The sequence below is a fragment of the Mirounga angustirostris genome, unplaced genomic scaffold (genome assembly GCF_029215605.1).
Source record: "Mirounga angustirostris isolate CCGP_5_RB_7025 unplaced genomic scaffold, mMirAng1.0.hap1 SCAF_14, whole genome shotgun sequence".
In the NCBI taxonomy this organism is placed as follows: Eukaryota; Metazoa; Chordata; class Mammalia; order Carnivora; family Phocidae; genus Mirounga; species Mirounga angustirostris.
Window position 1 is genome coordinate 40,105,085 of NW_026991722.1, and position 19,290 is coordinate 40,124,374.

A 19,290-nucleotide genomic window follows, 5' to 3' on the forward strand; every position below is an offset into this window, starting at 1 on the left:
GTTAATCCATTTATCAGTTGATGTGCTCCTGTAATTTTTAATCATCATGTCTTACCTATTAAAATGAAGTATTGTTTTTGAATTATTCTTTATATTATCAGCTGGTTTTTTCTCTATAATTATTTTTCATGTCTCAGTATTCCATATATACAATTTCTTTCAGTCTTACTTGAGACCTTTGAGGGTATTTACCATACTTTTGGTTTTTTCCACTTCTGTCATTACCTAGCTTTATACTTAAAGTATCATCTTGGATTTCTTTCCTCATCTTTCCACTACCCCACCTCCCAAGCACTAGGGTACTTGTTGAATTTTATCAGTGATTTTTAGGTAGCATTTCTAAAATGGCATTTTGTTTGTGTTTCAAATATATTGTAATTTGGGTACGTTTGGTTTTGACATTGATAACCTCATTTTGTCCTGATAGTCCTTCTTTTTACTCACACTAAACCTGACTAAGGATGGATTTCCTTACTTATCAGTATACAGAAAGTGACCAGGCTAGTATTATTAGATGCTTCTGTGGTATTTTTTGTTTTGTTTTGTTTTGTTTTTTGTGGACATACTCAAATTTTGTTCCTGAGATTATTATATATAATATGTTTTCCCAGTTCCTTTGTGGCTTATTCTAGATCGGCTCTTAGCTTTTTGCCTCTATTTTTTCCCCTGGAAATACTCGGTATTTATTACAACATTTACTTCTCTGTATGTAAATCACCCTTTGAGGTGATTTGTTCCTGCACAATGATACATATAGTGCAGATGTACTTTTTAATGTAACAACCTATACTATGAAAATCAATTTTTTTTTTTACCTGATAACAAATCAAAATTTTTAGCTTCTTTCATGTAGCCATAGTTAAAAAACCTCTAAGTCAGAGTTACCAACTTCTAGCTTCCTTTTTTGAAACTTCAGTCTCCTCATGTGCTGGGAGGTCAGCTGTCTGCGTCTGTTTTTACAGTCCTCCTCTCTACCAGCTGAGCTATGGAAGAGGGCACTGTGTTTGTGTTTTTGAAGGCATATTCTTCTGAGAGTCCAGCACCACTGAATTATTTTGTGTACGTGATGAAGCAACCTTTACAGAGCAGCTAAGATCCATATTTTACAAACCTCTTAAGTCTAAATCTCAGCCTTAATCAATATTAGTTCAGGCCCATGTATTTAATAGTGGGTGGTTTTGAGGTGGTAATGTTTTTACCACATATGAAATAGAAGAGTGATTTTTCTGCTGGACTGGTGCCCAGAAGTGCTAAGCAATTGAAGAAAGGCTTGGAACTCCTAGTTAAATATAGAAGATTGTACACATATTTACCACTTCTCCTTTTTAAACTCCTAAAAACGAGAGTGAAAGAAAAAAACTTAAAAAAAAAAAAAAGTTTTTAAGCCAGAAGGACAAAGAGATGGTCGTTGAGGGAGTTCAGCACTTTTCTGGAAGCCAGGAAGCAGATGGGGCACTAATGAGTCCCTTCGTAGAGCAGAGGGTGTTCAAACCCACGTGCTCGTTGAGGGTACCTGTGACAAGCATTGTGTCAGTTTGCTGGACAAAGTCCTGTGGATCTTAGCAGTTGAAAGATGTCACAGATGGACTGAATTACTGGGCTAAAGTAACAGGATTGTTTAAAAGTTTGATTACAAAACAATCAAATTCCCAGTTCCTCATCTTTGCTTATGTTGCCAGGTGATTACTCCATTGTGTCTTGTAAAAAACGAAAGTTTAAGTTTTTCCTCTGGAGAAACCACACCAGAGAAAGTCCTGACTGTGCTGGCCCAGCTCAGCTGGAGGGCCTCAGAACAGAGAGGTTAAGTAAGTTTGCATGCTGACCCTAGCGACCCTCGGGCCTTTTCTCTGTCTGGATTTTTGAAGCCCGCAGTTAGGTATGAATCCCCCCAACCCCTCCAACTGAGGCAGGGCATGAGTAGTGTCTTTGTTAGAGAAACAGATTAGCCCCAGGGAAAAGATGCCTAATCTAATATTTAGAAATTTCCAAAGGAAGAGGCCAGCTCATTGCCTTATCACCTCCGTAAAGCCCTTTCCTTCATTCAACACTGGGGATACAGCAGTGAACACAACAAGGCAAGACCCCTCGTTTTGGTGAGGAGAGATGGACAATTTGCCATATGTCAGGAGGTGCTCGGGGCTAAAAGGGCGGAGAGAGCAGTAAAGGCAGGGAGATGGGCTCTTTTATAGAGTGTTCAGGGAAGGCCTCCTGGAGGAGGTGAAGTTGGGGCAGCCCTGAGTCATGTGATGGGATGTGGATTCCAGGCAAGTGCGTGGTGTGTTTGTGCAGAGGTCATCTGGACGTTGCTGGAGCGATGGGTGGGGGACAGTGTTGAGGAGGAGAGGGCGTGTGAAGCAGATAATGGAGGGCCCAACAGGCCAGGGTGAGGACCTGGATTATCACACATGAGGCTGGAAGACACCGGAGGGTTTTGAGGAGAGCAATGACATGATCTAACTGAGGCTTTGAAAAGAGGACTGTGGTGAGAGCAGACGGAGTGGGGCAAGGGCAGAGACGAGGGCGGCTACAGCGCTTTGCAGATGTCCAGGCAGGAGGAGACATGGGCTTGCGCAGCTCTGGTGGCAGAGCAGGGGCTGAGCTCTGGGGGGCTTTGGCTGGCTACATTGGGCTGGAAAGTAATGTTACTGCTGATGAATCGGATGTGCATTGGGAGTGATGGAGAATTGTCGGCAGTGTCAGGGTATGTGTCTTGAACAAGGGTGTCGCCATTTTCTGGGCCAAGAACGTGGAGGACAGGGGAGAGGAATGGGGCTTTTGGTTTCTTGTTTTAGCTTGGTTTAGGGATTTGCTTGTGCACATGTGTGTGCATGTGTGGTGTATGTGTTTGAGTCAAGAGTGGGATGCCACGGTCCTCCTCGCACACCTACGTGGAGACTCTCCCCAGCTTTTTAGTGCCTCACTCTCAAGCACGAATGCCAAGGCTTCTCAGATTTTGAAGAAAGCTTGCACAAGAGGAGACAAAACCAATCCAACAAGAGGGAGTATAGAGAACAGAGACAATGAAGGAAACAGAGAACATCTTAAAAGAGCAACAAAAGCTCATGATCAATATCCACAGAGTGTAAAGATAATGAATCTGCAAAAATAGGACATCATAAAGGAAGAGTGGTCAGAATAAGGAAATGCCCTAACTAAAACAAAACTTTGAATAGAATGGCTGGAAGATAAACTTAAGAAAATAACTCCTAAAATAGAACCAAAACATAAGAAATTAAGAAGATCAGTCAGTACCAGTATGTCACGGGGGTAACCACTTCCAAGATGGCCTGCAAGGATTTTTGCCACTGTGTAACCAGGCCCCTGTGTGGTCTCTTCCTGCAGTGAATATGGGCTGACTTGCAGGGGCAACCAAACTGGAAGAACGACAGCATGTGACTTTGAGGGCAGGCCATGAAAGACCTTGCTGCTTCTGCCTTGGTCTCTTGGATCCCTCACTGTCAGGGAAGCCAGCTCCCAGGTCATGAGGACATTCAGGCAGCCCTGTGGAGGGGAAACCAGCTTGGCAGCATCATCTTGCTGGCTGTGTGGGCGAGCCCCTTTGGGAGCGGATCCTCCAGCCGAGGCCCTGACATCCTGGAGCAGAGAGAAGGCTTCTGTGCGGTGCTGTCACAGTTCCCTGCTCACAATTAGCAGTAGACTTGCTACTCCGAGTTCTGGAAAAGTAGAGCGAAAAAAACTGAGGAGGGAGTGGGAGGAGAAATGACCAAAGAAATAATACAAGGAAATTTCCCAGAAGGAAAGACATGTCTTCAGATTGAAGGAACTCACATGTACACGTGAATAAAATATAGATCCACTGTGAAGCATGTTATTTTGAAATTGTAGAATACAAATTAAAAAGAGAAGGTATCAAGAAGGTTCTGTAGGAAGAATTTCCAGTGATTATATATCAGGATCATAGGAACCTTCTTAGTAATGCTGATAACTGGAAGATTGTGGAGCCATGCCTTTATAATTCTAGGGGAGGGGCACCTGGGTGGCTCAGTCGGTTAAACGTCCACCTTCAGCTCACGTCATGATCCCAGGGTCCTGGGGTTGAGTCCCACCTTGGGCTCCTTGCTCAGCAGGGAGCCTACTTTTCTCTCTCTTCCTCTGTCTGCCGCTCCCCCTGCTTATGTACTCTCTCTGACAAATAAATAAAATAAAATAAAATAAATTCTAGGGGAAAGTGATTTTTAATCTAGAAATTTTTACCCAGCCAAAATGTCCATCGGGTATGAGGGTAGACTGATTGCATTTTCCAGCATTCATTAACTAAAAATGTATATATATTTTTTTCCATGGACCCTTACTTAGGAAGCTGCTGAAGGACATGCCTCAGCAAATGGAGAGAGCCAAGTCAGGGACAGGGGTGATGCTAAGGAATGAAGAAGTCCTAGGATGAGAGGTGCCAATGGTCAGACCAGTCCAGACTGGAGCAAGAATCCAGGGCAATGGGACTGGGAATTGGGCTTGAGGGGGTGGAAAAGGAATTGATAGATGATGTGATGTGTTTGAATTATATCAATTATTAGTAAGTAGAAGGTATATCTATTGGGGCTTTTATACAGAGTAATAATAGTTAGAAAACTAAGAAAACAGAAGCTGGTTATTAATCCCAGTTTGAAAAAGAAAACAGAATCATAATTCACTTGGCACTCAAGAAAAATATATATATTTTAAAGATTTTATTTATTTATTTGAGAGAGAAGGGGGGAGAACAGAAAGGGAGAGTGAGAAGGAGAAGCAGACACCCTGTTGAGTGGAGAGCCCGATGTGGGGCTCGATCCCAGTACCTGAGATGATGACCCGAGCCAAAGGCAGATGCCCAACCAACTGAGCCACCCAGGTACCCCTGCACTCAAGAAATATTTATGCAGTCCTAATGATGTAAACACTATTGGTTAAGCCAAAAATTATGATATAACTATATTGGGAAAATGGATGGAGGGGCAGTGAGTGTGGTGGTGGGAATCCTCAGTGACCATGGTATAAAGTCAGGAGACCATGTCTAATGTTAATGAAGCCAGGAAATGTATGAACTCTCATTACCTTGCAATATGGAGAGAAGTACTGGAATAAACTACTAGAAGAGGTGAGATGCTCTGCTTTTGGAAGATGAAGATGGGTTAGACATGGAACTTACTGTTTTGATTATAAGCCATAAAATATTCTGTCCACATTTAATAAAAAACAGTTTTTAAAACCTTAAAGGGAAGGAGTTTGTTCACACTGATGTTGATGTGCCCATATGACACATGACACTGTAATTTAACTCCCTTTCTTTTTTATTCTCTTTTTCATTGGTGAAGAAGGAAGCTGTAAAAAGTAAAGTGATTTCTGTTACCTCAAGTTAGTGCAGGACTCGGGACTAAAAATTAGTCATTTCTCAATCCTGAGGCAGCCCTCTGGTGATGACTGTGTTGTGTATCTCATTTGCTTCTGTCATCCTGTTTTGTTGTCTAGTTTGGAAATGATTTTGAGAAATACTGCCAAGGCATGGGTAATTGCTCTTTAATTTCCTTCAGATACAGAATGAAGTGATTTAATTGCCAGTGCACCTTCATATAATTTCCCTCATAAATGAAGGGAAGTGGACATTCCATAGGAGGTTGGGTTCTGTGTAATAAGTTCCCATCTTCTCGTCCCTTAAAGTGCTCTTGGTCTGTATCATAAGCAAGAATAATAAAAATAGGAAGTGTTTGTTGCCCGGGCACTTTACTAGATTTTTCTTAATAATAAAGGAAAATGGTTGTAATAAAGGAAGTTGGGTTTTGTGTAATAAGTTCCACTTGTTTTTGTCTCTAAAAATGTTTGTCTTTATTGTAAGCATTAACAGTACAGAGTTCGCTCTCGCTGGCCTTGTTCCATAAGCGGAGGCCTACGGGCTTGTCCAGTCCCAGTGAACTTCATGCTTCTCTTAGCCTTGACACATAGGGAAAGCTTCACTAAAAAATACAACCTATATTATTTTTAATGGTTTTATTTTTTTCTCCCGGTCATAAATGATCTGTATCCTGATGTATTTGAAGTAAAACAGAAACGTTCTGTGAATGCACTAGATATAACAGTGTTTCTTATATGTAACCAAAGTACAAAACAATGGAGTAAGTAATCTAAACAGGGTATTTGAAGATCCTGACGTATGTTTTTTTATGTTACCTAGTTGATTTGGATGTATTTACTATTGTTATTTGACCATGCTTCAACAAGTTTAGAAACCCATAGAGAAAAGTCAGATGACAAAGCCTGACTACAGTTCTGTTTCCCTTTGTGAAGACTGGCACACAGCCTTTTAACCGTGCGATGCTCTTCAATGTGGGCTTCAAAGAGGCCATGAAAGACAGTGTCTGGGACTGCGTCATCTTCCATGATGTGGATCATCTACCCGAAAATGACCGAAACTATTACGGTTGTGGAGAAATGCCACGTCATTTTGCAGCAAAGCTGGATAAATACATGTATATGTGAGTAATATGCATTCCTCCTGATAGCAGACAGCATACTTACAAAATCGTGTCATTGAAGTGGTAGCTCTCTTTTTTTTTTTAAATTTTTTTTAAAGATTTTTTTTTTTTTTTTTTATTCATGAGAGACAGAGCGAGAGAGAAAGGCAGAGGGAGAAGCAGACTCCCAAGGAGCAGGGAGCCCGATGAGGGACTCGATCCCAGGACCCTGAGATCATGACCTGAGCTGAAGGCAGACGCTTAACCATCTGAGCCACCCAGGCGCCCAGAAGTGGTAGCTCTCTTAACATGGCTGGATCTGAGAGGGCCTAAAAGCCTAAGAGTATCTTTCACTCCACTTGGTCCTCACACAGGGAACCAGGATGTAGAGTCACCTGCCCGCCATGTAGGTGCTTCCTCCCGCAGAGGGTTGATGGGAAAGAGAACCTGGGTTCTGTGTCAAGCAAATGTAGACTTAACTTTCTGGTTGCACGCCTACCAGTGATAGGACTTGGTTAGTTCCTTCTGTTTCTGCGTGTTGGTTTTCTTGTCCGTCCATCCCTAGGGCTGTAGGAGATCACATACGCTGGACCTGCCCTGCGTAGGTGCAGGTCGCACATGGTGGCTCCCTTTTTTTTTTTTAAGATTTTACTTATTCATTTGAGGGAGAGAGAGATAGCAACAGAGAGCATGAGCAGGGAGCATGAGCGGAGAGGGAGAAGCAGGTTCCTGGCTGAGCAGGGAGCCCCCCCACGCGGGGCTCGATCCCAGGACCCTGGGATCATGACCTGCGCCGAAGGCAGACGCTTAATGACTGAGCCACCCAGGCGCCCTGTGGCGGCTCCCTCCTGCTTCCCCTTCTCCAGTGACTTGTTTTAGTGCAAAAGGAGGCCCTTTCTCTGCAGTGTGTCTTCTTTCTAAGTTATAGGTTCTTGTCTTGCCTTTAATAATAAGAGGCAGATCTTTCTTGCTCTCTGACTGCACCTACCTTGAAACGTAAACAGTCATTGGAGCTCTGATGGTAATTTAAGTTGACATTGAAGCATGCACGTCATCACAGTTCTCATTGGCTGATGGAAGTGGAGAGAAGACAGAACAGCCTGGAGCAGGGGAGATGTTACCTACATCACAGTTTTGTCTGCTGCCTGACCTACAGAGTAGGGGGAGGCAAAAAGTCTCAAGGACATGGCCAGGTGAATCAGCACTAGAACAGGAAAGGAATGCTTTTTTTTTCTTCTTCTTCTTTTTTTTTTTTTGCTGGTCATTATCATGAGAAAACCTTTTCTTAATTATTACAGTATCTGAACTCCGAAGTCCAGTGTTACCACGGGCTTGGGGAAGATCATCCAAGTTCAGAATCTGGGTTTTAGCCCTGGTTCTTGGAAACTCAGTTTTGGTTAGCCCCCATTAGAGTTAAATTAGATTCAGAGTAACTGATTTTCACTAAAAAGCGTCATATAGGTCATATAAACTAAGAATTCTAAATTAATTTCTCTTACTTGAAAACATTAGGTATTAATGTATGTGATACTTATATCTACCTAGACTGATCCCAGAGTTAGTAGGGTATCTTGGAAATTTGAGTAGAAATTAGAATGTAGCTTAGGGAGAATGTCAGCAGATCAAGGAGTAGTGGCGGTAGTGGGTAGACTTCGGGCCACGGGTGAAGCCTGATGGAGCATCCCTGCCCCATAATGGCACCCACACTATGGTGGCTGTGGACCAGAAAGCTCCGGTCCCCAGATTAGTGACTCTCTCCCCTGGGTCAGTGTGAGAGAAATCCTACTGGATTTTTTGTTGAGCTTCTGTTTTCTCTTCTTTAGTTTGTTACGCCTTCCTTTTACCTAATCTTTCTTCATTCTGGGTATGTGCAATCAGTTGTTTGCACTTAAGCAGAACAATAAATGGAATTAATGTGCTTGCCAATTTATACACATTAATGAAAACACACACACACACACACATACACGCATTTATCCATATCTACCTATCTACTAATCTCAGGTTTCTCCCAAACCACTAGCTTAGGGAAGAATAATCTAACTGGCATGGGAAACCCAACAGTGCCACGAATCCTTATCAGCCCTACTGAACCCCAACTGGTGCTATAACTAGAATCCTTACTTCCCAAATGTAAGCCTCGTGCCGTCTCCTGGGACACTGTGATTGTCTTTGGGTGCCTTTGGCCAGTGGGGCCAAGATCGCTTTCTTGTGCACCCTGTGAGCTCCATGCAGGAGCTGCTTCTCCCGTCTTCTGTGACCACACCGGACCTCAGCTGACACCCGGCACTTCTTCCCTACAGGGAGTGAGAGGAGAGTCCTCCCACAAAAACAATGAGATCTGCTCTCTCCCCTTCTCTGAGGCAGCTCTGCCATCGTCCTGGCCAGGATTCCCTTAGCTTGGTTTCTGGATGCTGTGCATGGTCATGTTTTCCCTGTTGGCCTCCCACGTTGACCTGGCCTCTGTAGGGGCCCTGGCTTGCCGCTTCCCATTAGCACATTTGGGGGCACAGGAATTTATTCAGAACTAAGTCTAGGGATGCTACCTTGAGATCAGAAAACCAATCTATATCTAAAGGAACAAATTAGTTTGACAAATTCCTTGGAGTATGAATTAGGGAAAGGTAAGGAAAATAAATCCAGATTTGAAAATGTAGTAGTCATTTCTCAAAGAGAGACAAATACTGTATGACCTCACTTATATGTGGAATCTAAAACAAACAAATAAACTCATAGATGCAGAGGACAGATTGGTGGTTGCCAAAAGTGGTTGGTGGGGATGGGGAGGGTGGCTGAAGGGGGTTAAAAGGTACACAGGTCACTTGTAAGATAAATAAGCCCTGGGGATGTAATGTACAGCATGGTGATGAGAGTTAATGATACTCTACTATATATTTGAAAGTTGCTAAGAGAATAGGTCTTAAAAGCTCTCATCACAAGAAAACGAAGAATTTTGTAACTGTGTGTGGTGATGGATATTAACTAGATTTATTGTGGTAATCATTTTGCAATATATATGTGTGTGTGAAATCATTATGTTGTACACCTAAAATGAATACAGTGTTATAAGTTTATTATATCTCAATCAAAAAGTCATTTATCTAAATATTAGTACATCAAAAATAATATATTTGTAAATATCCATGAGTATTATGGTATCATACCAAACAGGTATGATTATTACAGGAACAGGCAGCTAGTCATTTCAAAATTAAATGCTAGAGTTATATTTACTAATTTATATTTATCCCGGTCTACATAATAAATAACACATTTATAATGCAATTAATTTAGAACGCTTTATTAGCTTAACAGCATCTAACATTGCATTGATAACTATTGGTGTATTTAATCAAATTTACTTTGGTATGGAAGTCTTCTCAATTTTTGAACACTGGGTTGTGAGTCTTACAAAGTAACAATACTGAATATTAAATTTCATTTATCACAAGTGTTTTACTTTGTGTTTTACCTAACACATTTAGATGTTTTGCTAGACTGTGAAAATGTTTTCTTTCTTGGTGTACTTTACATTTCCCAGAAAATGATTTAATCAGAACAATTGTTTATATGGAAAATAAGAATATATTTTGCAAAGCGCATATAAAACTGAAAACTTGATTTCAGATGGCAAACTGTTTTGATTTCATTTTTAGAATGCTGTCTTTCTTTTTAGTCTTCCATATAAAGAGTTTTTTGGTGGTGTAAGTGGACTGACAGTGGAACAATTTAGAAAGATCAATGGTTTTCCTAATGCCTTCTGGGGATGGGGAGGAGAAGATGATGACCTTTGGAACAGGTATGTTGAGGTACAAATTGCCTAATAATAGAATTTGTATAAATTTCCTTTCTATTAGTTAGATTGCACTTTGCTATTCCAAGAAAAGATTTTTTGGGATGGAAAATTTTTGAGGTTTCTAAATCCTACTTTGTGTTTCTGCCTTTCTTCATTAAGAGTGCCTTCTGAAATTCTTGACCTCTTTCTAATGATAACATTCTTTTGCATTTCAGGTTGAACTCATGTAATCAATTTTTAGTCACAGTTTATTCCTTTATATTTTTATTTCCATGTATTGTAGAGTTCACTATGCTGGATATAATGTAACAAGACCAGAGGGAGACTTGGGAAAATACAAGTCTATTCCTCATCACCATCGAGGTGAAGTCCAGTTTTTAGGACGGTAAGTTCACTATCACCTTCATATAACAAGGTTTCAGAATTATTTGATGTATGAAAGATTTGTTAAAAAAAAACATTGCAGCCCAAAAAAAATCTTCTGCAGGGAATTTTCTCTTGATCTTATTTTTCTTTATAGAAGTAAAATATTTTTATGCTTGTTTCGAAGACCAATACATGTGTATTTATGTTATATTAGAGAGCCCGGTTAACTATTTACATAAAAAGTGTTTCCTTAACATAAAATGTATTATTTCATAAAACATTTTATTTCTTAAGGATGTCCAAGTTGTAAGTGCACAAAATAATTTTTTCAGGAGGCATTTTAAGACTAGTAAAAATGCTAATTTAGATGATGGTTTAAAAGATTTTTAATTATGTATGAAAAGTAAAAATTGAAAAAGCTTTAAATAAGAACGACCTTGAGCATATTTGTTGTCAATTTTTCTTTTTGAACGTGTTGCTGTTATTTTTCATTTTTTTCTCTAACACCGTAGGTATAAATTACTAAGATATTCAAAAGAGCGTCAGTACATTGATGGGTTGAACAATTTAATATATACGCCAAAAATACTGGTTGATAGGTTGTATACAAATATATCTGTAAACCTCATGCCAGAGTTAGCTCCAATTGAAGACTACTAAAAGAAGTAGCTCTCATGGCAAGATAGACTGCAATGCTGGATCATCAACTGGGAGTCTACTCTTACTGGAGGTCAGTGAATGGATGTGTCATGGTGCCCTGCTGCGTGAGAAGAGCCAGCAGCCCTTGTTTACAGTGTGAGGTTAGAGACCATCACCCATCCTCTTCTCTGAGACACACCCCCACGGCGAGCCCTGCAGACACCCGATGCCCTTGCTGAAATCTGGAAGTTAAGAGAGCTCCCTACAAAGAGAAAATTTTTATACTAAAATATATAATTTAATTCAAGAGAATGCTTTATTTCTGTTTAAACATGTTTTGTATATATGTGATGTAAATCAACGTGTTCAAATTGTTGAAAAAGATGATGTGTTGCAGTTTTGCATGTAATTGGTTATGCCTTTATCGGACTTTTATAGACATTTTTTATTTGCATGGAAGAAAACAGTGCAAATTTATGTCACTAAACAAAGGTTAACCCTTGTGTGAAATGAAGGAACTGTCAATAATTGACAGCCAACTCCTACAGTAAACTGTTATATACTAGTTTTGAGCTTTAGACCTTCAGCCTTTTGTGTGGAAGAAGTCACAGCTTTCTTAGGGTTTTACAGGGTAAGAAGAAAGGACTTAGACCACTTTTCTTCCTACCAGGATTACCTGTTTTTTTCCTTGCTTGCAATCTCATCAGAATTTGCTAAATCACAACCATATTGTTTATGCACATTGCATGAGTATTACCAAGAAAATCTTAAACGTTGTGACGTAACATGATATAAAGGACCTCTTTATGTTAATTAACTGTCTTTCATGTATCTTTGGTGTAATTGTCAGGGATTTTGTGCCTCAAAAAAATCTTCCCGAGGTTGTGTGTATTTGTACACTCTATTTTTTCTTTTTTAATTCATAGTGAACAGCACTTTCATTATTTCTAGTTCAGAAGAGCCAGAAAACATTTTTCATTTAAAAAAAATCAAAACAATTTTTTTTAAAAGAATGAGCTATGGAAAACCCAGTAGTACTTATAATATACAAATGAATTATACTATTAGATAAGAAATTAAATGTTCTATTTTTATGAAGATAAATGCTTAGTAAATAAAGACAAATTTTAAGTTTAATTCTCAGACTCATAGAATTTGAAGTTTTTGAAGGGAACCTTTAATGTCGGCCAGGTTTATTAGAACTATATATTTTTTTTTTCACTTTTAAGAAATTACATTTCTGGTATTCTTAAAATTGCCTCACTGAAATGATTTAATAGAATTCTATTAAAATATATAATCAGTTATTTAAATGCATTGATGTTCTAGGACACTTCTCTGAGAACAGGTCTCACTACCTGACATCCAGTATATTACTTGATCTTAAATTTGGATGAAGTTTTCATGGCAAAACCAAACAATATCCTTACTTAGAAAATTATCAACTATAGTTAACCAAAGATTCTAGAAAATATCTTAATATTTTCACAAATTTAAAACAAAAAATTATCTATAAAGTGAATCTTCAAAAACAATGAAGAACAATAGAAATCTATCTATGAGGGATGTTGGGATAATATTTGCCTCATGGATTGTTCACCTAAAACAGAAATATGGTTATTTATCTCAGGTTTAAGTTTAATTTTGAAGTATCATCTTTTATGGCAATATTAGTAATACAAATGACCACAAACCAAATCATAATGTAATTGAAATTCTTATACTTTGAAAAAATTGATCACTCTCCCTTATGATAGCAAACAGAATTTTCCATATTTATTTCTCTAACAATATTTCCAAGATATTTATCTTCCATTTTTTTGGTGGTACTCAAAATCACAAAAAAATCAAACCTTCTGAAAAGTAAGAGATTTGTTCTGAATTTGTATATCGGTTCATTTTGGTCTCATAGCCAATGCAGTTTTTTTAATTTGGTGAAATGAAAGTTGGTTGGGAATGTTAACATTTGTGATCACTAACAAGATAGTAGGGGCATAAGAGCATAATTAACCCAATAATACTTAAATATTTTTTTAATACTTACATATTTTAACTGTGGGGAAAATTAGGGCTGTTTCTGAGTCTTACTCGTAAAACATATTTTTTGCTTTTTAATGTGGAGCTGCCCACATTTGGAATCCTCATTTTGATACACATTTTACAGTTTCAGGAGAACTCAGTTCTACTAGAATCTGCCTTATTTTCTTGGATTACGTCTAATAGCCATTTTTGTTTTATGGGTGAGCCATGTTATTTTGCTCTCTTCAGTTTTGAATACGGTATGTCATCCTGTGAAAATCATCTCATTAGTTTGTTTTTTGCTTTCCCCCCCCTTTTTTTGTTTTGTTTTGCTTTTTAAGTGCATACCTAATATTTTTTTGCCTATAAAGAATGACTTACATGTTTCCAGAAGAGTGAGAGTTTTGCTCAGTTATCTTCATTTTATGAAAATCTGTTCCATAAAAATTAACAAATACATTGCAAATGGAAATTCTTTTTATCATTATGTTTGGTGGATTTCTTAGGGAACATGTATTGATTGCCTATTCTGTATCAAGTGCAATGCGAGGTATGCCAAAAAAAAAGTATTTTATTTCTGAACAAATCAAATCAAGCAAGTTGAAACCTTTCTAAAATTATAAAGACATCCTCTGATAACTTACCTGTTGTATTTCTTAGTTTCAAAGTCAAGAAACACATATATGTGGACATGGAGCTATTATGAGGTCCCTGTGGCACTAACTGGGAATGTTACGTTGTGCCTTTCACCTCGAGAGAGAAGTAATGATTAATGAGCCTGTTTGTAGAAAAGAGAGGGAAAAGGGTACACATGAGTATTTTTTTTAAATCCGCATTTAAATTTGCTCGTATTTTGTGAAAACCTGTTCGATCAGAAAGCTTATTTACAGTATTATACAAATACATAATTACATGTTAAAAACTTGCTTAGACTCCTTTTACAACCAAAATATTGATACCCATTTTAAAGTAAAATGGAAAAATAACCAATACAGTATTGTCCTTCTTTTGGAGGCTTCCTACAAGTGAAAGCAGATTTTGTGTCATTTGATTTGGCCTCTGCTTGTATCTGTTATATTTCTCTGTGTACTTTTCAGACAAATATTAGTACTCTAGATTTGTTGCCTTGTATTTACAAGTATGCCAATTGAGAGATCTAAAATGGCCATAGTGGTGTTTATCAGAAAGAGGAAGTGTACTTAAGATTATTTTATTTATTAGATCTGAAAGGCTTCTACATAAATGCACTGAAATAAATGCTAGTAATTTCTTGTACTCTCATTTTTTTTTTTTTGCTTCTCATGGAAATGTTTGTACTTTTTTATCATTGTCTTTTATGAAATATAATGTTCTAAAATCTCTGTGTGACACTGTAATTATTTTTGCTCAGGAACTTTTTGGGGGTTATCTGGGCTTTTTGTTGTGTTTGTTTTCCTAATTTTGAGGCAAACTGTTCATGAATACCTTGGTTGCACGAGAATGGCAACAGAAGCATAAAGCGACCACTGCATCTGCCTTTGCAACAGTTTAAATACATTTAGTAATCTCATAGTTTTTAACTCAGAAAAAACACAGTGATATTTAAATATTTTTCATCAGTACAGTTAGTAATCTGTATCAAGAAGGATATTTAAGGAGTCGGGTTTTGTTTTTTTGTGTTTTGTTTTTTTTTTAAGATTTATTTATTTATTTATTTGACAGAGAGAAACACAGCAAGAGAGGGAACACAAGCAGGGGGAGTGGGAGAGGGAGAAGCAGGCTTCCCGCCGAGGAGGGAGCCCCAAGCGGGGCTCGATCCCAGGACCCCGGGACCATGACCCGAGCCAAAGGCAGACGCTCAACGACTGAGCCACCCAGGCACCCCAGGAGTCGTTTTTAACATTTCTTCTGCCTGCAAACTTGAGTAAACTAAGCTGGTGTGTTGGTGGTCAATCCCCTTCTTGTTTTCTAGGTATCAAGTAGTATTGAAGATCTTTAAGGCAGATAATATCTAGGGACTAGATTTGTATGTGGGCCTGGAATGTGAGATCATGAATTTTGTCAACTTCAATTATTTGTGTAATGAATTATTATTAATTTTTATGCATAGTATGAGCTAGCGGGGTAGTGACTCTTATGTCACAAAGAAAGCCAATCGTGGAATCATAATCTCTTAGTCATTTAGATCATGCAGAGCCGTAAAATTGAGTTGGCTTAGTCTGGCCCAGGTTCCTACCTATGGTACTAATGTGTCCTCTGATGAAACATGCCAACTCAGTTTAATGATCTTATATATGTATTTTTTTTGTCCTATCTTAAACACATGGATTTAAGGTTGTGGAGATATTCTGGACCCAGATTATTTTATTTAGAGAAGGCTGTTCTTGAGGAGCATATACTGTATTGCTCTTAATTTAAGTGACTTCAGAGAACATAGTGCTATGTCACTCAAAATTATACTACAATTAAAAGAAAAATATATAGGTTGTAAAAATAAAGCTTGTATCTTTCTCAACACATTCCTATAACATATTTTGGTGGACCTGAATTCTGTTGCTAATTTCATCCTCCTAACTCCATCAGTTGAAGTCTTTGATCTCCGATAAGTATCAGACATTACCTACACTAGTGGAATTTACTGTCTTCTTTGAGTAAAACAGTCATGGAAACAACTGAAAAACCTATGTACTATGAAATGAGGTGCTCAATTGTGTCCTCTGCAAACACTGGTTTTAGATTTTACTAAGGCAGTATTAGGCCAATAGAACATCTTTGTAGGAGAAGCTTTTCCCAAGGCACGGAATGTTTCTTAGCTGTATACCCTATGCATCAGAAGGGTAGTTGAGATCATCGTTTGTCTACAGTGAATCTTGAGGATTTACAGTTAACTTTTAATAGGACTGTGTGGAAGGCAGTGGTTATAAGCAAAGACGCTGGAATCAGACTGACCTGAGTTTGAATTCAGAGATCCCCCCCTTGTTCACTGGGACATTTTAGCAAAATTTTAAACCCCGGTGGTCTTCAGTTTCCTGATCTTACAGTTGAGGATGATAGGAACTACCCAAGGATTTCTGAAGAACTTAAATAAGCCAATCCTAACAGAGAACTGAGCCCAGCGCCTGACATGCTGAGCAAAAACTTGGCTTATAATTAAGTCAGTTTTCAGCTCAAGAGTAACAGGCTTTTCTTTCATGCAAGTTATCTTGGATCATATTTTAAAAATAATATTGCATTCTTTGATTCCATTAGGAAATGAAGTTAGTGATTACCCTATCTATACATGATAATGCATGTAAACAATTAGTAAAATTGGCAAAGGTGCAAAATTTTAGCAGTAATAGTCATGAGGAGAAATGTAGCAAGTGGGAATCGGGCTCCGTTTGCTCAGAGGCTTGTGTGATTTTAGGTAGTGTGGGAAGCACCTGTTACGATACTTTGCTTATGGAAGGCATTCAGTAACGTGTAGCTTCTCTCAGTATTGTGACTGAGAAAGTTAAATGCCATGTGGGCCTCTACTGCTTTTTCTATCCTACCTTGGCTTTTGGGCTTGGCTTTTTCACCTATTTTCTTCCCAGTTTCCTTGGAAGACCCTTCTTCCTCTGCTTTCCATTCTTTGCTCCTTCTCTCTGATCAGTAACTCAGTTTCTAGGACCACTGGGTAACACTGTCCGGTGGAATGTTTTAGAATGATGGAAAGGTTCTGGGACTGTGCTGTCCAGTATGGTAGCCTCTAGCCACATGTGGTTGTTGAGCACTTGAAATGTGGCTGGCGTGAGCCAGGAACTGGATTTTGTTAAATCTTAGATAAATGTAAACAGCCACATACAGCAGGTGATCTCTTATACTCGCAGAACTTTAACCTCATGACGTCCCTAAGTACAAGCAGGAGGCTCTCAAGCCAAATGTCCAGCTGAGAATTCTTAGCTCCTGACCCACATCATCAACTTATGGGTCATCTCGACCTGCTTGTTCACGGAAACTCAAAACCCAGTATGTCCTAAGCTGAATTTATCATATCCATCTTCAAAACCTGGTCTTCTTCTTGTTTTATCGTCCACTTAGGAACTCAAGGCCAAATCTGTGAGTCACCCTCGCCTTTCCTCCGTACAATCAAGGTGTTAGCTCCACCTCTGAAGTCCCTCTTCAATCTGTAGGGTCTTTTGTTTCTGCAACAAGTGTGTGGATCCTCCCAGTCTTACTGCAAAGGTATGCCTTCTGTTTTGAGTATGTCTTCCATCTTGACACACAAAACTCTGTCTTTTGAAATACTACTGTGCTTTAAATCTTTCAGTGGCTCCCCATTGCCTACTTCTAGAAAAATGTCCAAATATTTCTGCTGCTCAGACCAGGGCCTGAATGATCTGGCTTCTGCTGGCCTCTGCAGGACGAACACCTCTCTGCCCATCCCTCTCACACCCTGTTTCATTCTCCAGTTGCCCGTGAACTACTCCCATTGACCTTTTCTACCCTCATCCACCAGAGGGTCTCCTACCTATCTCTTAAAGACTCAAGCTCTTGGGGCACCTGGGTGGCTCAGTTGGTTGGGTGTCCAACTCTTGATTTTGGCTTGGGTCTTGATCTCAGGGCCATGAGTTCACGGCCCGCGTTGGGCTCCACACTGGGTTTGGAGCCTGCTTAAAAAAAAAAAAGAAAAAAGACTAGCTCCTCTGGAAGCTGTCTCTGGCCGACCCAAGTAAAATTTGCCCCTCCCTCTCCTGCACTCCTGCCCCCTACATGTAGTACTGCACTATTAAAGCATGTCTTACGCTATTAAATTTGTTTATGCGTTTTCTTTTTCTCTCAAAGACTGTTAGCTCTTTGAGGGCAGTGGTCGGCGCCATTTGGTTTTGTATACCCGGCATCCTGCACAGCGCTCAGTGAATGACCATCCTGTCAGGGCAACACTGTTTGCCATCTGTTAGGGCAGAACACTCCATAGCATTCTAAATTACGCTATTACTCCACATGTCATACCTACTCAGAGCTGTGTTCAGCAGGATCAGTGCCTTAATTAGGACTATTAAGTGCCATCATCAAGATGCATTTCGACCTACCTATAAATCTATCTGAATAGGGAGCCAGGCCCATCTTTTTACTCAACACATTTTTAAAATTTAAAGGTACTAAGCTTTAGAAAATTAATGTAGGGGCACCTGGGTAGCTCAGTTGGTTAAGTGTCTGACTCTTGATTTTGGCTCAGGTCGTGATCTCAGGGTCCTGAGATGAGTTCCACGTTCGTTGGGCTCCACGCTCAGCAGGGAGTCCACTTGACATTCTCTCCCTCTGCCTCTCCCCCCCAACTCTTTCTCTCTCAAATAATCTTTATTTTTTTAAATTTTACTTAATTTAACTAATTTATACTATTAACATAGTATATTAGTTTGAGGTAGAGAATAAATCTTTTTAAAACATTATTATAGATTAGTGTATAAAAGAAATAGAATAGTGAAGAATTCACTGCTAAAATTTTTATTAAATTTAAAAAAAAAAACCTGGAAAGTGAAAGTCATCCTTCCCATAAAATAAATGTCACAAGACACTAATGTGTTGAAGAAAGAATGAGAGTAGATGCTAGAAACACCTGTTTGACTTCATACCAGAGAGAAGGTGTTAATTTACCTGTGGAACATAATTTCTGAGGCACTTTTTAAAATGCATTTAGTCGATTTCCAAGGACTTTGTTTTACACAGTTATCCCTCCTCCTCCCTTTCTTCACCTGTTTTTCCTTCTTTCTTCTCTTCCACCACCACTGTTGTTAGAATCAGGAAAAAATCATGGCAGCGATTTGTTTCCCTGGAGTCCTTATGAAATCCTGTGAGTGCTTTTGTTCAGACAGAACAGGGTCACCATGGTAACCAGACTTCCCCTTCATTATTCTCTTATCCCTTGACCTTGTATAAATGTCATTTTGCATAGAGTAATTAACCAGTCTTTTAACCTGCTTGGCAACTTCTGGCAGCCTTGTTTCTGGTCTCTCCAACCCCAGTACGTCTGGGCAGTTACTGAGCACCTGCTATTACGTCAGGCACTGTGCTGTGCTGAGG

At 39.1% G+C, this 19,290-nt stretch overlaps 1 protein-coding gene across 6 annotated transcripts in view; it reads left to right on the forward strand.

Moving 5' to 3' along the window:
• Positions 1 to 19,290, forward strand: part of B4GALT6 (beta-1,4-galactosyltransferase 6) — an 82,495-nt gene that overhangs the window by 53,369 nt on the left and 9,836 nt on the right. For 4 of the 6 annotated variants that reach the window (XM_064577783.1, XM_045886881.3, XM_045886883.3 and 1 more), the window contains 4 exons: positions 6,280 to 6,467; positions 10,123 to 10,245; positions 10,526 to 10,627; positions 11,121 to 14,627. In XM_064577783.1, coding sequence (XP_064433853.1) covers positions 6,280 to 6,467; positions 10,123 to 10,245; positions 10,526 to 10,627; positions 11,121 to 11,268 — 561 coding nt within the window. In that variant the 3' untranslated portion in view covers positions 11,269 to 14,627. Of the gene's footprint in view, positions 1 to 6,279; positions 6,468 to 10,122; positions 10,246 to 10,525; positions 10,628 to 11,120; positions 14,628 to 19,290 lie in introns of those variants that run through there. The other 2 variants (XM_045886882.3, XM_054510333.2) reach the window with 2 other exon arrangements.